The following is a 25,483-nucleotide window of genomic DNA, read 5'->3' on the forward strand; positions in this document are numbered from 1 at the left end:
TGTAGGACCCTGCTGAAGTTATTTAATGTCTTTATGCCTCAGTTTCCTCATATGTGAAAATAAGAATAACAGTATCTACTACACAGAATTGTGAACATTAAATGAGATAATAAAGGCAAACAGCATAAGGTTCAGTATATAGTAAAAACTCAATATTAGCTATTTTTAGTAGTTTAAAATTATCCAGTGATAATACATTAATTCAACCTATTTAATCTGATGCTTTCTACATTGAGGATCTGACATATTTGTTGCTATGGACATATATATATATATATACATATATATATATAGGTTTGGCATAAATACAAAAAGAAATTTTCTTTAGAAAGGATGCTTTAATTCACCATGAGTCATTTCTTTCAGTGCACTTTTTATCAAAATCAAATAAAAATTAAGTAAAGGTTCACAGAAACAAAAAGAATCTACGCCATCAAGTTTCATGCCTTTCTTATCTACAATTTCTCTAAATCTAACCACTGAACAAATGAAAAATGTCAGAGGATAGGTTGCTGTAAAAAGTATTAGGGAGACACAATGACTGACATCCCCAAAATCAGACACTGGGAAGAATTATCTGGCAGTTTCTGGCTAAGCAATAAGGAGGAAAATTACATTAGTGATGAGGAGATGAAAGAGGATGAACAGGTTGCCAAAGCTGTCACCAGCAGTTTAAAACAGTCTTTCAACAATAAAAATACCTGACCAAAATGAATGACATAGAATCATTCTGCAGTGACTGTGAAAAAGATGAGAATATAATTCAATCAGCACCAAAGCAAAGTTAAAATAATATTTTCCATACAGAGGACATCATAGATTATAAGATATACCATTATTTTATACACCAAAAAAGATTAAAAAGTTAATAATTAAACAAATGTCATGTCAAGATTTAATGATTATAAAATATACTCCAATTTCAGAGATACTGAAATTTGAAAAAAATATGTATTTTAAAATCAATTAGGTATAGTATCTATTTAAATAATAAAAAGGGGTCAAAATCCTATAAAGTCTCCAGTAACAACCATAACTTTCCTTATAGCCTGTTTGGGATCTATTCAAATCTTTTTGGAATTTGAACAGCTCTATGGAGAAGGCAATGGCAACCCACTCCAGTACTCTTGCCTGGAAAATCCCATGGGCAGAGGAGCCTGGTAGGCTGCAGTAAGTCCATGGGGTCGTGAAGAGTCGGACATGACTGAGCGACTTCCCTTTCACTTTTCACTTTCACGCATTGGAGAAGGAAATGGCAACCCACTCCAGTGTTCTTGCCTGGAGAATCCCAGGGACGGGAGAGCCTGGTGGGCTGCCGTCTATGGGGTCGCACAGAGTCAGACACGACTGAAGCGACTTAGCAGCAGCAGCAGCAGCAGCAGCAGCAGCAGCAGCAGTAGGCCTCTAACATATGATTCTGACCCATGATTCTCCCTCTGGATCTAAGCAAATAGAAAAAGCCCTGTCCATCCAAAGGGGCTACAGCTCTAAGAAGCTCTCCTAAGGGCCTAGTAAGTAATCTTACTTTATTAATCTTGACCTTTATTAAGGCTTCTTAATTATAATTGCAGAAGACAAGGTCCTACCTTTTATAATTACCCTCTATCCTAGACTCAGTTCAAATCATTGTAGCTTATTCTTAAAAGTCTGGATCAACAATATAAAAGAATTAGAAAGTTATAGAAAGTTAGGAATTCTGAAGTGTTCAAGGTAGAAATGGGAAATTATAAGGTTTGGGTAATTAGTCTACTTTTAATTTATTCATTTCCTAAGGTAATTACTTTAGCCTCATTGGTTTTTGCTGCTAATGATTTGTATTTGACATCATTCCATCGCCCTTTGATTAATGTATTTCACTGGCTTGGCACACTTTTCTAGTAGTGATTCCTTTTGCACTAATTTTGATTGCTGACTTCAACTTAAATGAGACAGTCCATTTTGTCAATTCTCTTAAAAACATGACAGGATTCTGTATGCTCCCTATTGATGTCAGAGCTACAGTGAGAGCCATCTTTAATATGAAATGACTGTCCAAGGACCCCTATTACATCCCCCTGGTAGTTACACAAAGAAGGAAATGGGGAAAGCTTCCTGTGCTGTTAGACACAAATAAATAATACTAAAGCATCTTTGCATAGTCAATGAAACACTGACCAAGCTTAAACGACAAAAATTACTTCAATTTCCTGGTACCTTTCTATCTTTTCTTTCTTGTTACTTCCTTTCCTGCTCTCTCTCCTTCCAGATGCAAGGCCTGGAGTCAAGCCAGATGCTCTGCTTTTCTTTATTTGTCCTTACTTCCTGATTTAGGTGTCAGGAAAGTCATAAATGAAATCTGCTGTTGTATTTCATTGGGACTGAATAGTCACACTGTGCCTCTCCTCCCATTCTACGTCCTGAAAATATGAATCCTGATTCTCTATGTTCAGTACTGAGAATGAAAAATTAATATGATGGGACAAAATCAGGAAGGCCCCATGTCTCTCATTGGGAAGCACTAGAACCACTGCCAGGGAAGTAAAACTGGTACTCTGAGTCCACAGCTTCTATCACTCCTAGAGGGTGGGCGAGCCTACAAAAAGGCTGAGAACGTGTTTTTCACTCAGGCAAAAAGATCTATCCAAAGTAAACAAGGGCTCTGAGCTGAGAAGAGAAGGGAAGACCAGAAATGAGAAACCGAATACACTGCTGAAAAGTTCTAGGGAAGAAGGACATTTAACTAGACAGGTGACAAAGCCTAACCTTGCCAAAGGGGTGAACCATGTGAAGAAATAGCTAATGAGGTACCAAATGAGAAGGGATATGAGATGACATGCTGGTTCCTGCATCCAGACCAGAGCAAGATATGACTGAAAGACCTAAAACCTGAGAAAGGAATTCATGACCACAAATAGGAAAATTCATCTTCCAAAGGTACCAGGAGTTGGGCTGATCCAAGGAGGCCAATCACTGATAGACAGCAGAGAATAATCTGACTCAGGTATATATGGTCAGAGGGCTGCAGCAGGAGGCCTTCTGTGGGTGTCAGGTTAGAAAAGCAGCTCTGAGAAGCAGGGCCCTCCCAAACTTAGAAATTGCTCCAACCCAAAACTACACAGAAGAACATCAGTGCTACGCAGAGAATATCAGTGGCTGACCCTGGACAACCAGAACCTTCTTTTTATATATATACTTTGGTTGCTTTACTTCTATTGTTTTCTTCATAAAAATACCCATTTAAACATTCTGGTCATTAAGTAGTTCTATCAGGTGAAAACGTATGTCTACACCTGTGTTAACAGGGATCAGCACACATGAGTAAACTGGTGAAGTAATGACACGTTAGATCCACTCTGATGCTTGAGAAATTTAGCATTAATGGCTTGGGGTGGGGGATTAGGGAAGTAGGTGCCAGCCTAGAACACTGTAAGAGCTTGTATTCAAAGCTGCATATATAAGAATAGTCATCACGGTGAGTTGGAGGAACTCATGTAAGTCATCTCTGACAACTGGTATTTTAAAAAGGGTACTTTAAGTTGGAGGAAATAACCAGAAATTTATATTCATAAGCCATTTCCAACTCTTGAGAACTCTTTCCCTTTCAGTGTAACCGCATGGTTCCTTCCATGACATGGAACCGAAATGAATCTGTGAAACCTGGTCTCATAACAATACCACCAACTTGAATGGTCAACACTATATAATACTGAGCTTTGTCCTCTAAGTACCAGCCTTGACTGCCTTAAACAAAACACTGTAAAACAGTATCATTATCAAAATGTCTAACGTTCAAAACATCTTGCTTATGACCAAAAGTCAAAAGTAGGTCTGCAACTAAAAGCTTTGACATTTGCAAAGGTGGAACTACATCTTACATAATCCTTGTGTCCTCAGCATCTAAACAATGCCCCCCAAACACAGTAAGCAGCCACTTAAATATGTGCTGCTGACAATGACAAAAAGTCTGGTGGCATTTTAAAAGTACAGAATCGTACTGTATTTATAGAAGTACAAGTATCTGATACTGTACAAGTATCTGATCGTGAAATGAATGAATAAATGCAGTGATCAAAAGAAACCCCTGCCAGGTTAACCAAATTGAGCTATTTCTTAGCTAATACTGCCTCAGAAAAGTATTTCAAAGAACTAGACTGTAGTTATATTGTATCTCTTTTTCCTTGTTGACTAATCTATAGTTTTAAAGGGGAAAGGATAATTAAAAACAAGGCTTAACATGCTTGATTCTGTCACCTCAGAAGTCCCAAAGAAATCTAAGAGTAGTAACTGAGATATTACACAGAAACTGTGCCTCATGTTTTAAAGAGTTTTTAAGGAAAAATCATGTCTTTAGGTGCCTGAAAGACTACTGTCCCGTCCAACTGAATTCATTAATGTTCTTTGTTCTTTAATGCTTCATGGAAGCCTAGTAAAGTGTTTTCAAATATGAGACTTGCTAAGTATCTGATGACACAAAAATCATAGAAATGAATAAGGTCAGATGCCCAAAAGTGACAAGGAAAACATTCAATAACTTGATCTACACTTAATGCATAGTCTGAGAAAATTTTCCATGCAAGGCAATAAATTTCTTTGGTATATTTAGACATGGTTAACTTAATTATCTTAAGAACATCATTTAACATTTTATTTCTTTGACTATGTATCTAAAAACTTCTGAAATTTAATATATCATATTATAATTTTTAATGATTAGTTATATAATGTCAAAGGAAGAAAAACATAATTTCCTTAGAAATTGTTTAAACTATGAATGACTAAAAGAAAATCATTTAAAGTAATATTTTCATGCTTCCATATATCTTAATAATCAGAAGACCTCTGATCTATTACCACTGCCAAATAAGGATTTAGATATGCTACAGTTAAGTACCCCTGGAGAAGGAAATGGCAACCCACTCCAGTATTCTTGCCTGGAGAACCCCACAGAAGGAGGAGCCTGGTAGGGTACAGTCCATGGGGTCGTAAAGAGTCGGAGATGACTGAGTGACTTCATTTACAATTAAGTACAACTATATATTAGCAATTATTTAAAGTTAAACATTAAATTGTTCAACAGTTTACTATGAAATGAACTATTTTAATAACTGGTATAATAGTAACTTTATGTATAGAATACTGTTTGAAATCAAGTAGGTTATAGATTAGAAGATATTTTTATTACACTGTCTGTATATTGAAACGGTAATAAATTTTCATATATATTTTTTCTACCACACATTGGCCAATACTTAATAAACCTTGGTTGCCTCAAACACTAAATACAGAAAAGAATCTGGCTGTTAATTATCCTGTTAAACACTGGGAAAAATACACCCATTATAGCTTCTTATATAATCACTTGCCATTTGAGAAATGATGTATCAAACTCCTTTGGCTCTTCCCATGAGAGGTACTTAGGGGGCTCAAGAAATTTTTTTCGTTTTATACAGGATTAAGCAGAGCTTAGCCCACATTCAAAAGCAAAATTCTTTAGGAAACCAAAGGCTGAGAACATTCCTTATTCAGAAGTGAAATTCCATTGTCAGGGAAATCACTAATACTAGCTATCAAGGGAAAATGTCTCATTCCTATTGCAGGATCAGCTAAAGTGAAACTGCTTCTTTAGTTGCTAGGAAACAACCAACTCATTATATGCCATTATCAGAGCCCTAGAGAAGAAACTGGCATCTGCTTCGCATTTGTGGATACTGGAGAATGAACTAAAAGCACTGAGAATGCTGCCAAAATCCCTGGTCTTCAGGGTTTACACTGTGACCACAGCAGGTGCTGACACCAGACTAGCCTTTGAAGTTTTCCTTCCCATACTCTTCTTCTACTAATTCAAATTATTTTTCCAATATCCCACATTTTAAAAGTCAAAGATTCTAAGACAAGACTTCCTGTTTGAGTTAAACTAATTATATCTATGTTGAGCACCACTTAAGAGGAAAAAAATTATTACTCCAGAATCAACAAATAATAGAAAAATTTTAAACTATCAGTTATTCATTGAATGAAATGATACTAAATGTTTGTGCCTCTAATTATTTAAAGTCAAAATGGAAAATAAAAAGAAATTGTTTCCAAAATCGGGAGAATAAAAAGAAAAACATAAAAGATAAATCTGCTATTCAAAATGACATTCTAGCATTTATCTGCCTAGTTTTCCTAACTGATCATAAAGTTTAACTTCTATTTTTATGGGCTGGCATGCATTCCTGCAACTCATCACAAAATGCATTCATGAACACACATTTATTCATCAGTCTCTTCCCATCCTTTTAGCAGATGAGGTTGAAAGGAGGTGGGGTGATATTATGCAGATAAATTAACTAGACAGTGGCAACTGAAACCATGAGAGACTCCCTATACAAGTGCTTCTTTATCCAGAAAAATAAGTTATGCTTCAGAAGAAGCTGCAGACGTTGGTAAAATAAGTTGACAAGCCATCTTTCTTTACAAAATTACAAAGAATGATCCTGGCAGAGCTCCCCTACTTTAATACACAATAATTCTTTGTCCCATCTCCCACTCTAATGGTCATCTTATTTTGATTATTTACACCTGACACTCTTGGCTAAATAATATTCCCCTGATACTACTTCATACTTTCTATTCTCAAACAACTCAGTTCCACTCCACCACCGTGACAACCTTCTCCCAGCCTGGCTCTTATCTATATCTTATGGAACAGCATTTCTACTAAAGGTTGCCAGACTTAGTAAAAAAAAAAAAAAAAAAAAGGACACTAACTCAGTTAAGTATGAATATCAGATATACAATGAATACTTTTCTGGTGTGAGCATGACCCAAGCAATATTTGGGACATATCCATACTGAAAACTTATTCACTGTGTATCTGACACTCAAACTTAACTAAATGTATCTTGGGTTTTATCTAGCAACCCTATTACCATCCCACAAAGAGATAACTTGATCCTTGACATTTTTCTCACTTTGAGAGAAATGTGCCTTTCTTTAACACCACCAAATTTTCAAATAAGGAAGGAAGGAAGGAAGGCCCAACCTTTCTAATGCCCTTCCCTTCCCTAACAAAATCAATTTATCTGAAACTTGCTACACTTGCTCCTCCCAAGCTGCTAAACCTCTTCTTTCCTATAAAGGATGATTCTCAATTATGTGATGCCTCCGATTTTACACTCAGCCTCCTGATCCCTCCTGACTGCCTGTCTTCCAGGAAACCAGACCTTGAATTCAATATTTCCTTCATTAATGCCCTGGATGTGTTTCCCGTCTGGACTTTCTGCCATGCTGATCCTAGATCCAACAACAGGTTTCGCCTATGTCAGCTTTCAGGCTTCAGAGAGTTGCTAAAGACAGTCACAAAAACTCATCAAACCTAAAAAATCACATTTAGCATCCAGTGGGCCTTGGCTGTTGCACAGGGCTCATTTCTCTCATCTTTTTTTATTCCTCTGAAAGCAGTTCAAAAGCACTGCCTCTAGGCCAAGGTATAACCAAGCTTGATTTCAGAACCACCAGCGTTAATAAGACTCACCTGGGATAATCTATTAAAAATGTAACCTTCTTGGCCCTCCTTTGAACCTACTGAGGAAAATGTTCAAGTCGGGGAGTGGAATGGGAAGGCTATAAATATGAATTTTCAACTAGCTCCCTAGACAATTTTTATGAATACAGAAATCTGTGAACCAAATTTGCTCAACTGAGTAAACTCACTGTCTTTTTCCTTCCACTAAGAAGATCTAGGAAATAAGAATTTTGGTTAACCTCTTTTTAGTGTCAGTTATGATGGGGTTCCCTCATCTGTTCTTTTCATTCTACTCGCCAAATTTGGACTGAAAACTTATTTTCCATAAATAATTCATAACTTTTTAACCCCCTTCCCTTTTGCCTCTTTTATAATATTCCTCTTTCAATAATCCTCTCACTTTCTAGTCTTCAGTCCTTCCACACTATATTCTGTGTTTTGGAAAAGGTATGCCTGCCCTACTTGGAAAACAAATGAAAAGGGTTTTCATTTGATACCATTCCTCCTTAAGCTTCCATCCTGTTTTTCTTTGCTTTTCCCCACCACCGCTGAATCGCCTATTTTATATTATGGCGTTATACAACTCTACCTTCAAGGTCATGCTATAAATTCATTCTTTTTTTTTTTTTAATAAATTCATTCTTAAACATCTATCATCTGACATTTTTCATTCACTATACTACTAAAGGATCATAAATGGTGACCTACCATCTATTATTTCTTGCCCTTTTCAAATCCTCACTCTTACTGATCTATCCTTCTTGAAACTAGTGGTTCCCAAACTTATCTACAACGTGGAATCAGATGGAAAGTTCCAAAAACACTGATGCCTAGGTAACACCTCAAGAGTTTCTGATTTACTCTGTCTGGGGTATGACCTGAAATTTGAAAATTTTTAAAAATTCCCAAATGACTCTACTATGCAGATATGTTGAAAAACCATGACATTAGCATCCTTAGTTCTTTTCCTACTTAGTTCTTAGTTCCTACTTGAACTACTTCTTTTCTTCTTTTCCTCACAAAATCACCACCTCAAACTAGGAATATTAACCAAAGAGAAGTCTGCTACTATAATTAATATAACTGAAGTCATGAAATTAGATGTCTCAGGGAGGATGGTGGTGATTATGACAATAATAATGACCCTAATATCAACAAATCTAATACTCTACTTATTATAAGATGTATCATTATTTTATATCAGAAGAAAAGAGGGGAAACACCTAAGATGAGAAGGACTCTAATAGAAGAAACTTTCGTAAAGTTGGGGCCCTAAAAGACTAAACTCTCTTCAACTAAAGGTAAATAAAACACAAATCCTCAAGTGAGAAATAAATTTCAAGGAAATATGCACCTCTCCAGGCCATGGCAGAAGGCAGAAAAACACCTCCTAAAGACAATGAATCAAAATTGGTACCCATGGAGCTTTCCATCTGAATTCTGACCACCAGACTGGTCCCAAAAACCTTTAACAGAGAATTCTATTTCAAGTTGCCTCAAGGGGTGGGAGGTGGGAGGGAGGTTCAAGAGGGAGAAGATGTGTGTATACCTATGGCTGATTCATGCTTATGAATGGCAGAAATGAACACAACATTATAAAGCAATTATCCTCCAATTAAAACTAAAATTTAAAAATAAATAAAGTTGATTCTGGTTGAAAACACCCCAGATGAATGAAGAAACAACACAAAATATCTCTGGAAGAACCAGAATTCAAGCCACAGATAAAGGAATTCTGAGAAATTATCATTCACAACATGCATTCTGATTAGAAAATGTTAAAATTTGGAGAAAATCTAATTTATATTAATGTTGATAAAATACAGTAATAACATGGCACACTTACATAACAATTACTATGCTTTCTAAGCATATTATACATATAAACTCACTTAATTTTTATAATGTGGTAGATACTATTAACCCCATTATATTGGTTAGGAGACTAAAGCCCAGAGAGCTTTCTGCCCAAGGATATACAGCTATTACATGTGGAGTAAGCATTGGACTCAGGCAGTTGTGGCCCCATAGTCCATGCCCTTAGCTACTGAGCTATGGACATCAATTAGACAAATTACGGCAGATTTCTTATTGGAAATAATGAAAAGCAGAAGACAATGGAACAGCACCAGATGGTCAATACGGAAATCAAATTGATTACATTCTTAGGAGTCAAAGATGGAGAAGCTCTATACACTCCTAATTGCAAAATTCAGGCTTAAATTGAAGAAAATAGGGGAAAACACTAGGCCATTCAGGTGACCTAAACCAAATCCTTTATGATTACAGAGTTGAGGTGACAAACAGATTCAAGGAATTAGATCTGGTAGAGTGCCTGAAGAACTATGGACAGAGCTTTGTAATGTTGTACAGGAGGCTGTGACCAAAACCATCCAAAAGAAAAAGAAATAGAAAAAGGCAAAGTGGTTGTCTAAGGAGGCTTTACATATAATGGAGGAAAGAAGAGAAGCAAAATGCAAGGGAGAAAGGGAAAGATATACCCAACTGAAGGCAGAGTTCCAGAGAATAGCAAGGAGAGATAAGAAAGCCTTCTTAAGAGAACAATACATAGAAATAGAGGGAAACAATAGGATCAGAAAGACTAGAGATCTATTCAAGAAAATTGGAGATGTCAAGGGAATATTTCATGCAAGAATGGGCACAATAAAGGACAAAAACAGTAAGGAACTAAAACAAGCAGAGGTGATTAAGAAGAAGTGGCAAGAATACACAGAATAATTATACAAAGAAAGTCTTAATGATCTGGATAACCATGATGGTGTGGTCACTCACCTAGAGCCAGAAATGCTGGAGCATTACTTGAGAAGCATTACTACAAACAAAGCTAGTGGAGGTGATGGAATTCCAGCTGAGCTGTTTAAAATGTTAAAAGGTGATGCTGTTAAAGTGCTGTGCTCAATATGTCAGCAAATTTGGAAAACTCAGCAGTGGCCATAGGATTGGAAAAGGTCAGTTCTCATACCAATCCCAAAGAATGGCAATGCCAAAGAATATTCAAACTACTGTACAATTGCGCTCATTCACATGTTAACAAGGCTATGCTCAAAATCCTTCAAGCTAGGCTTCAGTAGTACATGAACCAAGAACTTCCAGATGTACAAGCCAGGTTTAGAAAAGGCAGAGGAACCAGAGATAAAAATTGCCAACATATGTTAGATCATCAAGAAAGCAAGAGGATTCAAGAAAATATATCTACTTCTATTTCACTGACTAAAATTCTTAAAGAGATGGGAGTACCAGCCCATCTTACCTGTCTCCTGAGAAACCTGTATGTGGGTCAAGAAGCAACAGCTAGAACTGGACATGGAACAATGGATGGGTTCAAAATTGAGTACCACAAGGCTGTATAAGCACTCATCCTGCTTATTTAACTTACATGCAGAGTACATCATGTGAAATGCCAGGTGGGATGAATCACAAGTTGAAATCAACATTGCCAGAAGAAATATCAATAATCTCAGATATGCAGATGATAATACTCTAAAGGTGGAAATTGAAGAGGAACTAAAGAGCCTCTTAATGAGGGTGAAAGAAAAGAGTGAAAAGGCTGGCTTAAAACTCAGCATTCAAAAAACTTACGATATGGCATCTGGTCCCATCACTTCACAGCAAACAGAAGTGGAAAAAGTGGAAGCAGTGACAGATTTTATTTTCTTGGGCTCCAAAAGCACTGTGGATGTTGACTGCAGCCATAAAATTAAAAGACACTTGCTCCTTGGAAGGAAAGCTATGACAAACCTAGATATGATATTAAAAATCAGATACACCACTTTGCCAACAAAGGTCCATATAATCAAAGCTCTGGTTTTTCTAGTAGTCACATATGGATGTTAGAATTGAACCATAAAGAAGGGTGAGCACCAAAGATGATGATGAAAGCTGTGGTACATATACACAATGGAGTATTACTCAGCCGTTAGAAAGAATACATTCGAATCAGTTCTGACGAGATGTTTGAAACTGGAGCCGATTATACAGAGTGAAGTAAGCGAGAAAGAAAAACACCAATACAGCATACTAACACATATATATGGAATTTAGAAAGATGGCAATGATGACCCTGTATGCAGGACAGCAAAAAAGACACAGATGGGTATAGCGGACTTTTGGACTCAGTGGGAGAGGGAGAGGGTGAGATGATTTGGGAAAATGACACTGAAACATGTATAATATCATGTAAGAATCGAATTGCCAGTCTATGTCCGATGCAGGATATGGCATGCTTGGGGCTGGTACGCGGGGATGACCCAGAGAGATGTTGTGGGGAGGGGGGTGGGAGGGGGGTTCATGTTTGGGAACGCATGTACACCCGTGGTGGATTCATGTCAATGTATGCCAAAACCAATACAGAATTGTAAAATAAAAAAAATAAATTATTAAAAAAAAAAAGAAGAACTGATGATTTTGGAATACCATGGACTGCAAGGTGATCAAACCAGTCAATCTTAAAGGAAATCAACCCTGAGTACTCATTAGAAGGATGATGCTGAAGCTGAAGCTCCAACACTTTGGCCACCTGATTAGCAAGAGCTGAGTCATTGGAAAAGACCTTGATGCTGGGAAAGATTAAAGGCAAAAGGGGGTGGCAGAGGATGAAAGAGTTAGATAGCATCATCAACTCAGTTAGATAGCATCATCGACTCAATGGACATAAATCTGAGCAAACTTCAGGGGATAATGGAGGACAGAGGAGCCTGGTATGCTGCAGTCCACTGGGTCACAAAGAGTTGGACACGACTTAGCAGCTGAAGAACAACAAATCCTAATGAAAACAGTAATATGCTTTCCCACACAAATTGATAAGCTGAATATGAAAATTATATAGAAATGTGAAAAAAACTAAAGTAGTCAAAGTAATCTTAAGAAAGAACAAAGTTGGATGACTCTCACTTTCTGTATTAATAAGCCTTCTAAAGAGCTACAATCATTAAGACAATATGGTTTTACTGTAAGGATTCAACTATTACTAGAATATAATAGTGTCCAGAGATAGACCCTATACATAAGCTTAATTGATTTTTGTGTAATGGTTCAAGTCAATTCAATGGGGAAAGGTAAGTCTTCTAAACAAATAATGCTAGAAAAATCAGATAAAGTACTATAATGTGTATTTTCCAATATGACCAAGCAATTATGTTAACTCTGACACTATCTAGCTGGAGATAGCAACAGATTCTATATTAAGGGCTTAGTCCCACAAGCCTGTACCCAATTCGGATGCCAATCACAAAGCCAGGCTGTTACATGTGCTTTGGGCTAATTGGCTATTAATCAGAGGTTCTCAAGATCCCTCTCCTTAAGTTCAATTACAAGCATATCTCATTTTATCATGCTTCACAGATACTGCATTTTTTACAAATTGAAGGTTTATGGCAAACCTGCATCAAGCAAGTCTATCAGGACCATTTTTCCACGTGAGCATTTACTCACTTTGTGTCCCTGCATCACATTTTGGTAATCCTTACAATATTTCAAACTTTTTAATTATTACTGTATTTCTCACTGTGATCTGTGATCACTGACCTTTGATGTCACTATTGCAAAAAGATTATGACTTGCTGAAGGCTTCAGTTCAGTTCAGTTCAGTTGCTCAGTCGTGTCCAACTCTTTGCGACCCCATGAATCACAGCATGCCAGGCCTCCCTGTCCATCACCAACTCCCAGAGTTCACTCAGACTCATGTCCATCGAGTCAGTGATGCCATCCAGCCATCTCATCCTCTGTTGTCCCCTTCTCCTCTTGCCCCCAATCCCTCCCAGCATCAGTCTTTTCCAATGAGTCAACTCTTCGCATGAGGTGGCCAAAGTATTGGAGTTTCAGCTTTAGCATCAGTCCTTCCAAAGAAATCCCAGGGCTGATCTCCTTCAGAATGGACTGGTTGCATCTCCTTGCAGTCCAAGGGACTCTCAAGAGTCTTCTCCAACACCACAGTTCAAATGCATCAGTTCTTCAGTGCTCAGCCTTCTTCACAGTCTCACATCCATACATGACCACTGGAGAAACCATAGCCTTGACTAGACAGACCTTAGTCGGCAAAGTAATGTCTCTGCTTTTGAATATGCTATCTAGGTTGGTCACAACTTTTCTTCCAAGGAGTAAGCATCTTTTAATTTCATGGCTGCAGTCACCATCTGCAGTGATTTTGGAGCCCCCCAAAATAAAGTCTGACACTGTTTCCACTGTTTCTCCATCTATTTCCCATGAAGTGATGGGACCAGATGCCATGATCTTCATTTTCTCAATGTTGAGCTTTAAGCCAACTTTTTCACTCTCCTCTTTCACTTTCAACAAGAGGCTTTTTAGTTCCTCTTCACTTTCTGCCGTAAGGGTGGTGTCTTAGATGATGGTTAATGCTTTCCAGCAATAAAGTGTTTCTTAATTAAGGTATGTACAATGTTTCTGTTAGACATAATGCTACTGTATACTTAACAAACTAAAGTACACTAATGAAACACAACTCTTGCGTGTACTGGGAAACAAAAAAGTTTGTGTAATGGCTTTACTGTGATACTCTCTTCATTGTATTGGTCTGGAACCAAACTTAAAATATCATCGGTATGCCTGTATTGTACTTGAGCAGCTCACAGAGCTCAGAGAAATGTTTACCTACATTTCCCAGTTTATTATAAAGGGTATAGGATACAGATGAAAGAGCAGATGAAGAGGTGGTAAGTACACAGGGCAAGGTTCAGAAGTGCTCTGAGCACAGGAGCTTCTGTCCCTATGGAGCTAGGGTACACAACCTACCCATGGATGTGTTTTACAACCCAGAAGCTCATCGAATCTTGTTCAAGAGTTTCTATAGCGTTTAATCTGCAGTCCACCCCACATCCCCTTCCCAGAGGTAGGCAGGGGAGGTGGAAAATTCTACCTCTCTAAGTACTTGGTCTTCTGGTGACCAGTCCCATCTGAGGCTATCTAGAGATTCCACCCTAAGTCATCTCCCTAGCATGAACCAGTGTGCTCAAAAAGGGGCTCCTTATGAACGACAAAGGACAAATCTACCACTCAAGAAATACCAAGGGTTTGGGGAGCTTTGTGTCAGGACCAAAGGACCAAGAATAAATGTATTTCCTGTTATCACACAACAACGAAAAATATAAACCTTGATCATTATCTCACTTCACACACGAAAATTAATTCAATATATACAAGCCAGACCTATAAGTTTTAAGATAAAAGAAATATACAGGAATATCTTTACAACCTTGGGGTAGACAGGCAAAGATTTCCTAACAGCACTAAGCATTAAACATAATTTTTTGATAAATTGGATTTCATGAAAATTTAAAACTTCAGCTCATCAAAAGGCAAGACACAGACTGGGAGAAATATTCCCAATATATATATCTGACAATGGACTCATAGCCAGAATACTCAATTACAAGAAGAGAAATAAGCCAAAAAAAAGTGAAGGACTTGAACATACACTTTATGAAAGAAGATACAGCAATATCTAACATGCACATGAAAAGGGGCTTAACATCACTGACCATCAGGCAAGCACAAACTGAAAACATCAGAAGACATCATTTTTACAGCCACCAGTGAAGAAAATGATAACACACACAAAAAAAGATGTGAAACAATTGGAACCTTTAGGAATACCTGTACAAGTATGTAGAGTAGCATTATTCATAATAGCCAAAAACTGGAGACTACACAATTGTTTATCATCAGAAAAATAAATAAATAAAATTGGGTTATATTCATGCAAAGGAATTACTACTCAGCAATAAAAAGGACTCAGTTATTGATACATGCAACAAGGATGATTTTAGAAGCTTTAGACTATGAAAAACAAATGAGATGCAAAAAGGAATTATACATTAAGGTTCCCTTTATATGAAGTATAAGAACACACAAAACTCACTTAGAGTGACAGAAATCACAACAGTGATGGCCTAAGGGAGCCCAAGGAAACCTTCTAGAGGGGGATAAAAATGTTCTCTATCTTGACTGCAATGTGGTTACATAGTTATATATGTTTATCAAAAATCACTGAACTCCATATATAAGATATGTGCATCCTACTATATCTGTAAGCTTAACTCAGTAAAACATTGAAAGAAAGGGAAAAGAACTTTTAAAACAGATTTTAGCTCAAGATGGCAAACTGACCACAAGTACTTATCATCTCCCCACAAATTAGTATCTGGGATGAGATAGGAGAAAAGCATCTGAAACCCTGGTATTCTGTTTATTTTGTCCTAAGTGATAAGTATAAAGGTATTTTCTCTTTGGGATAATCCATCTATTGGACCCCTGTGTACATGAATACATGTTATATTCTGTACATGTGTTATATTCAATTTTTTTTTAATTGGCCAATGAACCAGGTACCCTCCACAATTCACTGCTTTATAGAGCATCAAGAAACGAAGGAAATTTGTTGCTGACTGTAGCCCTCCAGGCTCCTCTGTCCATGAGATTTTTCAGGTAAGAATACTGGAGTGGTTGCCATTTTCTTTTCAAGAAGATCTTCCCAACCCAGTGATCGAACCTGAGTCTCCTGTGTCTCCTGCACTGCAGACAGGTTCTTCACCTGCTGAGCCATCAGGGGAAGCCCACAGAGCATCTAATCAGCTATTACATTTTCACAAAGCATGCTCCTCAGAACACCAACCTTTGGCCTGTATTTCTGTGTCTCTTCTCACTGACTTGAATCTCTAAGTGTCTGATTACTGTGGAAAGTGGAAGAATTTCCACCTTCTTGTGGCCATCCATAAAGCCTTAGGAGGAATTCTGAATCATTTCCTGTTAAGAATTCTAACCCTAACACAGGAGGGGGAAAACTAATAATGAGGATGAAAAAATGTTGCCTGCCACATCAGTAAACAAAGGATTTGCAGCCATCAAGCCATTGCATTGTAGCCTCCCTGACAGCTAGCCCTGAGGGAACTTAGGATAGAAACAGGATGCCTGTCATCTAGCAGTCTGTCAGCTGCTGCAGCCACCCCGATGGTGCACCCTGAGAGCAAGCTCAGAAGGAGAAAGCACAGGATACTGGTCCCAGATAGCTGAGGGCCCCAGATAACTGAGGAATGATTTCAGTGAGCCCAAACTCTTGCATCTTCCTGTACATAAACAAGCACTAAATTCCTTAACTTGAGATATGTGGTTTTCTTTAGTAACAGTAATTAAAAAAAAAAAAAAACTTTTGTATTTTATACTGGAGTATAGCCAATTAACAATGTTGTAAGAGTTTCAGGTGGACACCAAAGGAACTAAGCCATACATATACATGTATCCGTTCTCCCCAAATTAACGGTAATCTTTTGATGTTCTGACTACCTAGAAAACTTTGCTGCAAAAACTCATATATCCTGGCTCCTCTCTTAACTTCGAAGCAGTCTCTTAGAGTTATCTGAGAGACTGCATCCAAGGATTAAGTCCTCAGACTTAATAAAACATAAATTTCAACTTATAGGTTGTACTTTTTTTCAGTCAACAATATTTACATCAGAATCCTCCTTCTGTATTTTCAAATTTTCATTGACTCTAATTATAAACTAAATAAAGATTGTTTTAAAATTTCCTTAAAGGAAGAAAAAGGCTGTTTTACCACGAAAATAAAGGTCAAGATCACAAAATGGACAGGATGTTGTTAGGAGTATAACTGAAATAACCAATTATGGGATCTGAGTGTAAAAGAGAAAGAAATGTAGCCAAGAGATTTAAATGTGTTGGGAAAATAGAAAGATTCGGGGAACAAAAATCAAAAAGCAAATTTATCAGAACTCAAGCAGCAGATAAATAAAACAAGATGTTACAGGGGAAAAAGAGTTTCAGAGTTCAAGAAATATCTACTTACTTTAACAACTGGAAATGAATATAGGAGTATCTATGATTAGAACTGTCAATCTATGGCATGGTGCCTGACCTAAAGTAAAATGTGAATAAATAAGGGGTAACTGTTGTGAGTCAGTGGAGAAAATGCGTAGTACTTATAACCTAGAAGATAATTAACTATACATGTACAGAAACTAAGAAAAAAAAATGAAACTTATTTCTATAAATAACATAGAGCCCATCTGATATTTTTAGATTATCCAATCAAATGTTCTCTTCCTTAAGGATAAATTAAAGTTGATTGGACAGATACTATATATATAAATATATAGCCATATGTATTCAGAGTAAAATAAAATTTCATTTTCTTCTGAAGCAATTTTAAATCATAAACACGGTGGTTTAAATAATTTTTTCTACATTTGAGGAACTTCTACAATGCCTTTATAACTCAATATTGGCCACAATGAAATTAACCATAAATCTAAAGAAGGCAGATTACTTATAGACATCCTCATAGTACTGCAGACTCAACAGAGTCTAAAAAGAGAAACAGAACAATATAAAATAAGACATTAGATATTAGTACTAACAAGTAATGGGAAAGATTCAATCACATGACAGTGGGATTTGGTCTCGGCGCCACATAACTCATTATAAATTCAGTCTATCAACTGGATTCTTTTGCAAAACATCTCAAACATGATTGGAAACTTTAATGACCCTTCAATCAGCAAATATTTACCACAGTGTACCCATAAAATTCTACTTAAAGCAATTGTATTACCTGCCTCAATAGTTTCTCAATCGCTGACATTACCATAAGACCTCTCCAAACAAGGGGGGCAGTCTCTTCAACCAGGAAGCCCATGGACATACTGCAGCAGGAAACCAAAAAGACAACTAAATTACATAAGGTAATCAATATTACTCGGAAAACTAACATAAAGTAAAAAAATATATATGCTCACCAAGCAATACCATAATTCAAAAGAGGCCGCATTAAGTTGCCTGAAATAGAAAAAAAACATCTTTGAGAAGAGTAAGTCACTATACACAAACATAATCATCAAACAGTGTTGAATTAAAAATATAACTAAGCTATTGGGAGAAAAGCTATGACAAACCTAGACAGTGTATTAAAAAGCAGAGACATCACTTTGCCAACAAAGTTCTGTACAATCAAAGCTATGATTTTTCCAGTAGTCATGAATGGATGTGAGTTGGACCATAAAGAACACTGAGTGCCAAAGAATTGATACTTTCAACTGTGGTGCTGGAGAAGACTCTTGAGGGTCCTTTGGACTCCATGATCAAACCAGTCAATGTTAAAGGAAATCAACCCTGAATATTCACTGGAAGGACTGATGCTGAAGATGAAGCTCCAATACTTTGGCCACTTGATGTGAAGAGCCAACTCATTAGAAAATACACTGATGTTGGGAAAGATTGAGGGCAGAAGAATGAGGTGACAGGATGAGACAGCTGGATGGCATCACTGACACAATGGACATGAGTCTGAGCAAACTCTAGAAGAGAGTGACGGACAGGGAAGCCTGGTGTGCTGCAGTCCATGGGGTCCTGAAGAGTCAGACAGGACTTAGCAACTGAAAAACAACAAAGCTACTCATATTGCTACTCTTAAATCAATACACCTCAATCTGCAACAGTTTAAACATCATACCAAGCATACAACTAACACACCCAATAGATGCAACATCTAAAAACAGGGGGCATATAGTTTCAGAAACACTTCATCTATAATTTTCAAGTGTTGTAAAAAATAGCCTCAATAAGTAATTTTGTCCATCAATCTCTTACTTCAAATCTCAACATAATACAAGCCAAATGTGAAAAACCCAAAGCAACATAGTACTCAATAATAAAAGACTGAATGTTTCTCCTCTAGGATCATGAGTAAAACAAAGATGCCCACTTTTGCCACTTCTACTCAACATAATACTGAAAGTTACAGCCACAGAATGAGGCAAGACAAAGAAATAAACAGCATCCAAATTGCAAAGGAGGAAGTAAAGTTTCCTCGTTTCACAGATATTATGATCTTATATATAAGACCCTAAAGATTCCACAAAGAAAACTATTGGAGCTAATAAGTAAATCTAGTAGAAGATACAAACATAAAAAATCAGTTTATTTCTTATACACATGAACAATCTAAAAAGGAAATTATGAAAATCCCATTTAAAATAGCATCAAAAAGAATAAATACTTTGGAATTAACCTAATCAAGGAGATAAAAGATTTGTAAAATTAAAACTATAAAATATTGCTGAAAGGATTTAAAGAAGACAAAAATAAAAACACATCCCATGTTCATCAGCTGGAAGACTTAACATTAAGATGGCAATACTACCCAAAGTCACCTACAGATTCAATTCAATCCCTATCAAAATCCTGTTAACATTTTTTGCAGAAATAAATCCATCCTAATATTCAGATGGAATCTCAAGGGATCCCCAATATGAAAATCAATCTTGAAAAAGAACAGAGCTTTGAGGACTCATACTTCGCTATTTCAAAACTTACTACACAGCTATAGCAATCAAAACAGTGGTGTACTAGCATAAAGGCAGACATATAAACCAGTGGAATAGAAACAGACTAGAGACTCCAGAAATATACTCTCACTTATACAGTCAGATAATTTTTTCACAAAGAGGCCAAAATCATTCAGTGGGGGAAAAGCTGGGAAAATTGGATATCCAAATGCAGAAGAATGAAGCTGGATCTTTATCTAACATAAAAAATTAACTCAAAATGGATCAAAGCCCTAAATGGAAGAGCTATTAATTATAAAGCTCTTACAACACACAGGGCAAGAGTTTCATGCCATTGGATTTGGTGAGGCTTTCTTGGACACAACACCAAACAAGGGCAGCAAAAGAAACAACAAACTGGAGTTCATGGAAGTTTGTAAATGTTGTGCATCAGGAGACAGTATCAACAGGGTGAAAAGGCAGCCCACAAAATGGGATAAAATATTTGTAAACATTTATTTTATAGATATTAATACCCCGAATATGGAGAAAATTCTTAAAACTCAATGAAACAACAAAATTCAAAAAAGGGCAAAGGAAGTGAATAGACAGTTTTTCAAGGAAGATATACAAATGGCCAATAAGCACATGAAGAAATGTTCAGTATCACTGATTGTTATTATAATGTGAATCAAAATTACAATGAGTGATCACCTCACAGTATTAGGTAAAAAATAAAAACCTATAGGAAATAACAACAATTGGCAAGAATATAGACAAATGGGAACCCACGTGCACTACTCACAAGAATGTAAAACAGAAACGCTACAGAAAATAATATGAGTTCCTCAAAAAATTCAAATAGAATTAACATACAATCCAGCAATTCTACTACTTAGTATATACCCAAAAAGAATTGAAAGCAGGGCCTCAGTTCCCTGAAGAGACTTTTGTACACTTGTGTTCATAGCAACAGTATTCACAATAGTTAAAATGTGGAAACAAACCAAGTGCCCCTTAATGAATGAATGGATAAGCTAAATGTGGTATAGATATACAATGGAATATTATTCAGCCTCAAAAAAGGAAGAAAATTTTGATATATGCTACAACAAGGATGAACCATGAGAACGTTATGCTGAGTAAAGTAAGTTATCCACAAAAAAGAAAAAGAAAAATACTGTATGATTCCTCTTAAATGAGATACTGAAAGTAGTCAAAATGACAGAAAGTAGAATGATGGTTGACAAAAGCATGGGGAAGTGGCAATAAAGAGCTACTGTTTAATGGGCAGAGTGTTTCAGTTTTCCAAGATGAAAAGAACTATGGAGATAGTTGGTGGTGATGGTTGAACAATATTATAAGTGTATTTAATACCACTTAACTGTGGTGTTGGAGAAGACTCTTGAGAGTCCCTTGGACTGCAAGGAGATCCAACCAGTCCATTCTAAAGGAGATCAGTCCTGAATATTGATTAGAAGGACGGATGCTGAAGCTAAAGCTCCAATACTTTGGCCACCTGATGCAAAGAGCTGACTCACTGGAAAAGACCCTGACGCTGGGAAAGACTGAAGGCAGGAGGAGTAGGGGACAACAGAGGACGAGATGGCTGGATGGCATCACCGACTCAATGGATGTGAGTTTGAGCAAGCTCCGGGACATGAAGACAGACAGGGAAGCCTGGCGTGCTGCAGTCCATAGGATCACAAAGAATCGGACACAACTCAGTGACTGAACAATGTACACTTAAAGATGGTTAACAGGGTAAATTTGAAGTTATGTGGTTTTTGCCACAATAAAAGAAAGAAAAAAAAATGACTCTCTAATCTGAGACAAGAAATTGTATTAATCTCAAGATAAAAACCAATGTACTACTTATGCTCACAACAAAACAAAGAAAATACACTTCATGTGGCAAAAGACTATTATAAAATATTGCTTCTTTTATTGAACCATCCGTGCAGTCATGCCTCCAGTCGTTTTTGCTACCATATCCTACTTCTTCACCATAACAAAGTATATAAAAAGCCCTCTTACCTTAGATAACTTAGACAAGTACAGGGATAAAAGTTTAGGACAAAATCATAAAATCTAGCAGGATTACATATTCAGATTTTATCATATATTCTTCAGTTCTTTCTCCTCTTTAAAGAGGTTGAAATTTAAAATAATGTATAAAACATACAGGCATGGTTTATATAAGAAATCCACCACTGAACTCAACTCTATTCATTGGATCCCTACACAAAGAAAAGGGATTCCCTGATAGCTCAGCTGGGAAAGAATCCACCTGCAATATGGGAGACCTGGGGTTGATCCCTGGGTTGGGAAGATCCCCTGGAGAAGGGAAAGGCTACCCACAGCAGTATTCTGGCCTGGAGAATTCCATGGACTGTATAGTCCATGGGGTCGCAAGGAGCTGGACATGACTAAGCGACTTTCACTTCACACAAAGAAAAAACTATGACCCTTTATTAAAAGACTGGTGAATAAGAATGCGTTTTACTGTTCCAAATTAAATGTTTAAGAATGCATATATTTCTTTATGGTTTCCCTCTATAACTTCTGACTAAACTAACAAGCTCAATCTTCCCCATAGCTAATTTGGTAATAGGACTCTTTTCCACATAACTTCATCAATTCTTTCCAAAGCATCCAAGTTAAATTTTCAGAGTAACCACTTTCCTTCATTCTGCTTTGGATTTCGTTCTACTTTCTATTTTCTTCAATAACATAGGCATAATGATTAAACAGTCAAGTAGTACAATAAAAATTATTACTAAATGTCAATAATCCCCAACCCCCACCTATTTTTTACTCTCCAGAGCCAAGAACTCTTAACTGACTTTTTTGTTGTTGCTGTTTCTTGTTTTCTAATTTATTTTATTTATTTTTAATCAGAGGATAATTGCTTTACAACATGTGTTGGTTTCTGCCATATATCAGCATGAATCAGCCATAGGTATACATATGTCCCCTCCCTCTTGAACCTCCCTTCCATCACCCAACCGATCCCACCCGCTCTAGGCTGCCACAGAGCACCAGGTATGAACTCTCTGCATCATATAGTGAATACCCACTGGCAGCAGCTGCGCCTTGCTGGAGCAGCCATGAAGACATACCCCATGTCCAAGATAAGAGAAACCCACGTAAGATGGTAGGTGTTGCAAGAGGGCATCAGAGAGCAGATACACTGAAACCATAATCACAGAAAACTAGCCAATCTGATCACACGGACCACAGCCTTGTCTAACTCAATGAAACCAAGCCATGCCGTGTGGGGCCACCCAAAATGGATGGGTCATGGTGGAGAGGTCTGACAAAACGTGGTCCACTGGAGACGGGAATGGCAAACCATTTCAGTATTCTTGCCTTGAGAACCCCATGAACGGTATGAAAAGGCAATATGATAGGATACTGAAAGAGGAACTCCCCAGGTCGGTAAGTGCCCAATATGCTACTGGAGATCAGTGGAGAAATAATTCCAAAAAGAATGAAGGGATGGAGCCAAAGCAAAAACAATACCCAGTTGTGAAGTGACTGGTGATAGGGGCAAGGTCCAATGCTATAAAGAGCAATACTGCATAGGAACTGCAATGTTAGGTCCATGAATCAAGGCAAATTGGAAGTGGTCAAACAGGAGATGGCAAGAGTGAACATTGACATTCTAGGAATCAGCGAACTAAAATGGACTGGAATGGGTGAATGTAACTCAGATGACCATTATATCTACTACTGTGGGCAGGAATTCCTTAGAAGAAATGGAGTAGCCATCACAGCAACAAGAGTCCGAAATGCAGTACTTGGATGCAATCTCAAAAATGACAGAATGATCTCTGTTCGTTTCCAAGCAAACCATTCAATATCATGGTAATCCAAGCCTATGCCCCAACCAGTAACATTGAAGAAGCTGAAGGTGAACGGTTCTATGGAGACCTACAAGACCTTTTAGAACTAACACCCAAAAAAGATGTCCTTTTCATTACAGGGGACTGGAATGCAAAAGTAGGAAGTCAAGAAACACCTGGGGTAACAGGCAAATTTGGCCTTGGAGTACAAAATGAAGTAGGGCAAAGGCTAATAGCGTTTTGCCAAGAAAATGCACTGGTCATAGCAAACATCCTCTTCCAACAACACAGGAGAAGACTCTACACATATCATCACCAGATGGTCAACACCGAAATCAGATTGACTATATTCTTTGCAGCCAAAGATGGAGAGGCTCCATACAGTCAGCAAACACAAGACCGGGAGCTGACTGTGGCTCAGATCATGAACTCCTTATTGCCAAATTCAGACTTAAGCTGAAGAAAGTAGCGAAAACCACTAGACCATTCAGGTATAACCTAAATCAAATCCCTTATGATTATACAGTGGAAGTGAGAAATAGATTTAAGGGCCTAGATCTGATAGACAGAGTGCCTAGTGAACTATGGATGGAGGTTTCATGACATTGTACAGAAGACAGGGATCAAGACCATGCCCATGGAAAAGAAATGCAAAAAAAGCAAAATGACTGTCTGGGGAGGCCTTACAAATAGCTGTGAAAAGAAGAGAAGTGAAAAGCAAAGGAGAAAAGGAAAGATATAAGCATCTGAATGCAGAGTTCCAAAGAATAGCAAAGAGATAAGAAAGACTTCCTCAGCAATCAATGAAAGGAAATAGAGGAAAACAGCAGAACAGGAAAGACTACAGAGCTCTTCAAGAAAATTAGAGATACCAAGGGAACATTTCATGCAAAGATAGGCTCGATAAAGACAGAAATGGTATGGACCTAACAGAAGCAGAAGATATTAAGAAGAGGTGGCAAGAATACACAGGAGAACTGTACAAAAAAGATCTTCGTGATATTCAAGATAATCACGATGATGTGATCACTCACCTAGAGCCAGAAATCCTGGAATGTGAAGTCAAGTGGGCCTTAGAAGCATCACTATGAACAAAGCTAGTGGAGGTGATGGAATTCCAGTTGAGCTGTTTCAGATCCTGAAAGATGATGCTGTGAGAGTGCTGCACTCAATATGCCAGCAAATTTGGAAAACTCAGCAGTGCCCACAGGACTGGAAAAGGTCAGTTTTCATTCCAATTCCAAAGAAAGGCAATGCAAAAGAATGCTCAAACTGCCGCACAATTGCACTCATCTCACATGCTAGTAAAGTAATGCTCAAAATTCTCCAAGCCAGGCTTCAGCAATACATGAACCGTGAACTCCCTGATGTTCAAGCTGGTTTTAGAAAAGGCAAAGGAACCAGAGATCAAATTGCCAACATCCGCTGGATCATGGAAAAAGCAAAAGAGTTCCAGGAAAACATCTATTTCTGCTTTATTGATTATGCCAAAGCCTTTGACTGTGTGGATCACAAGAACTGTGGAAAATTCTGAAAGAGATGGGAATACCAGACCACCTGACCTGCCTCTTGAGAAATCGGTATGCAGGTCAGGAAGCAACAGTTAGAACTGGACATGGAACAACAGATTGGTTCCAAATAGGAAAAGGAGTACGTTAAGGCTGTATATTGTCACCCTGCTTATTTAACTTCTATGCAGAGTACATCATGAGAAACGCTGGTCTGGAAGAAACACAAGCTGGAATCAAGATTGCCAGGAGAAATATCAATAACCTCAGATATGCAGATGACACCACCCTTATGGCAGAAAGTGAAGAGGAACTAAAAAGCCTCTT

General features: G+C 37.5%; 1 protein-coding gene across 1 annotated transcript in view; it reads right to left on the minus strand.

The window, feature by feature from the left end:
- Positions 1 to 25,483, minus strand: part of NUBPL (nucleotide binding protein like) — a 223,926-nt gene that overhangs the window by 116,803 nt on the left and 81,640 nt on the right. The window contains exons 5-6 of the mRNA XM_040257149.1: positions 18,274 to 18,313; positions 18,090 to 18,180 (exon numbers count right to left, since the gene is read on the minus strand). Of these exons, the coding sequence (XP_040113083.1) occupies positions 18,090 to 18,180; positions 18,274 to 18,313 (131 nt within the window). The remainder of the gene's footprint in view (positions 1 to 18,089; positions 18,181 to 18,273; positions 18,314 to 25,483) is intronic.

This window comes from Oryx dammah, unplaced genomic scaffold (assembly GCF_014754425.2).
Source record: "Oryx dammah isolate SB20612 unplaced genomic scaffold, SCBI_Odam_1.1 HiC_scaffold_16, whole genome shotgun sequence".
Taxonomy (NCBI): Eukaryota; Metazoa; Chordata; class Mammalia; order Artiodactyla; family Bovidae; genus Oryx; species Oryx dammah.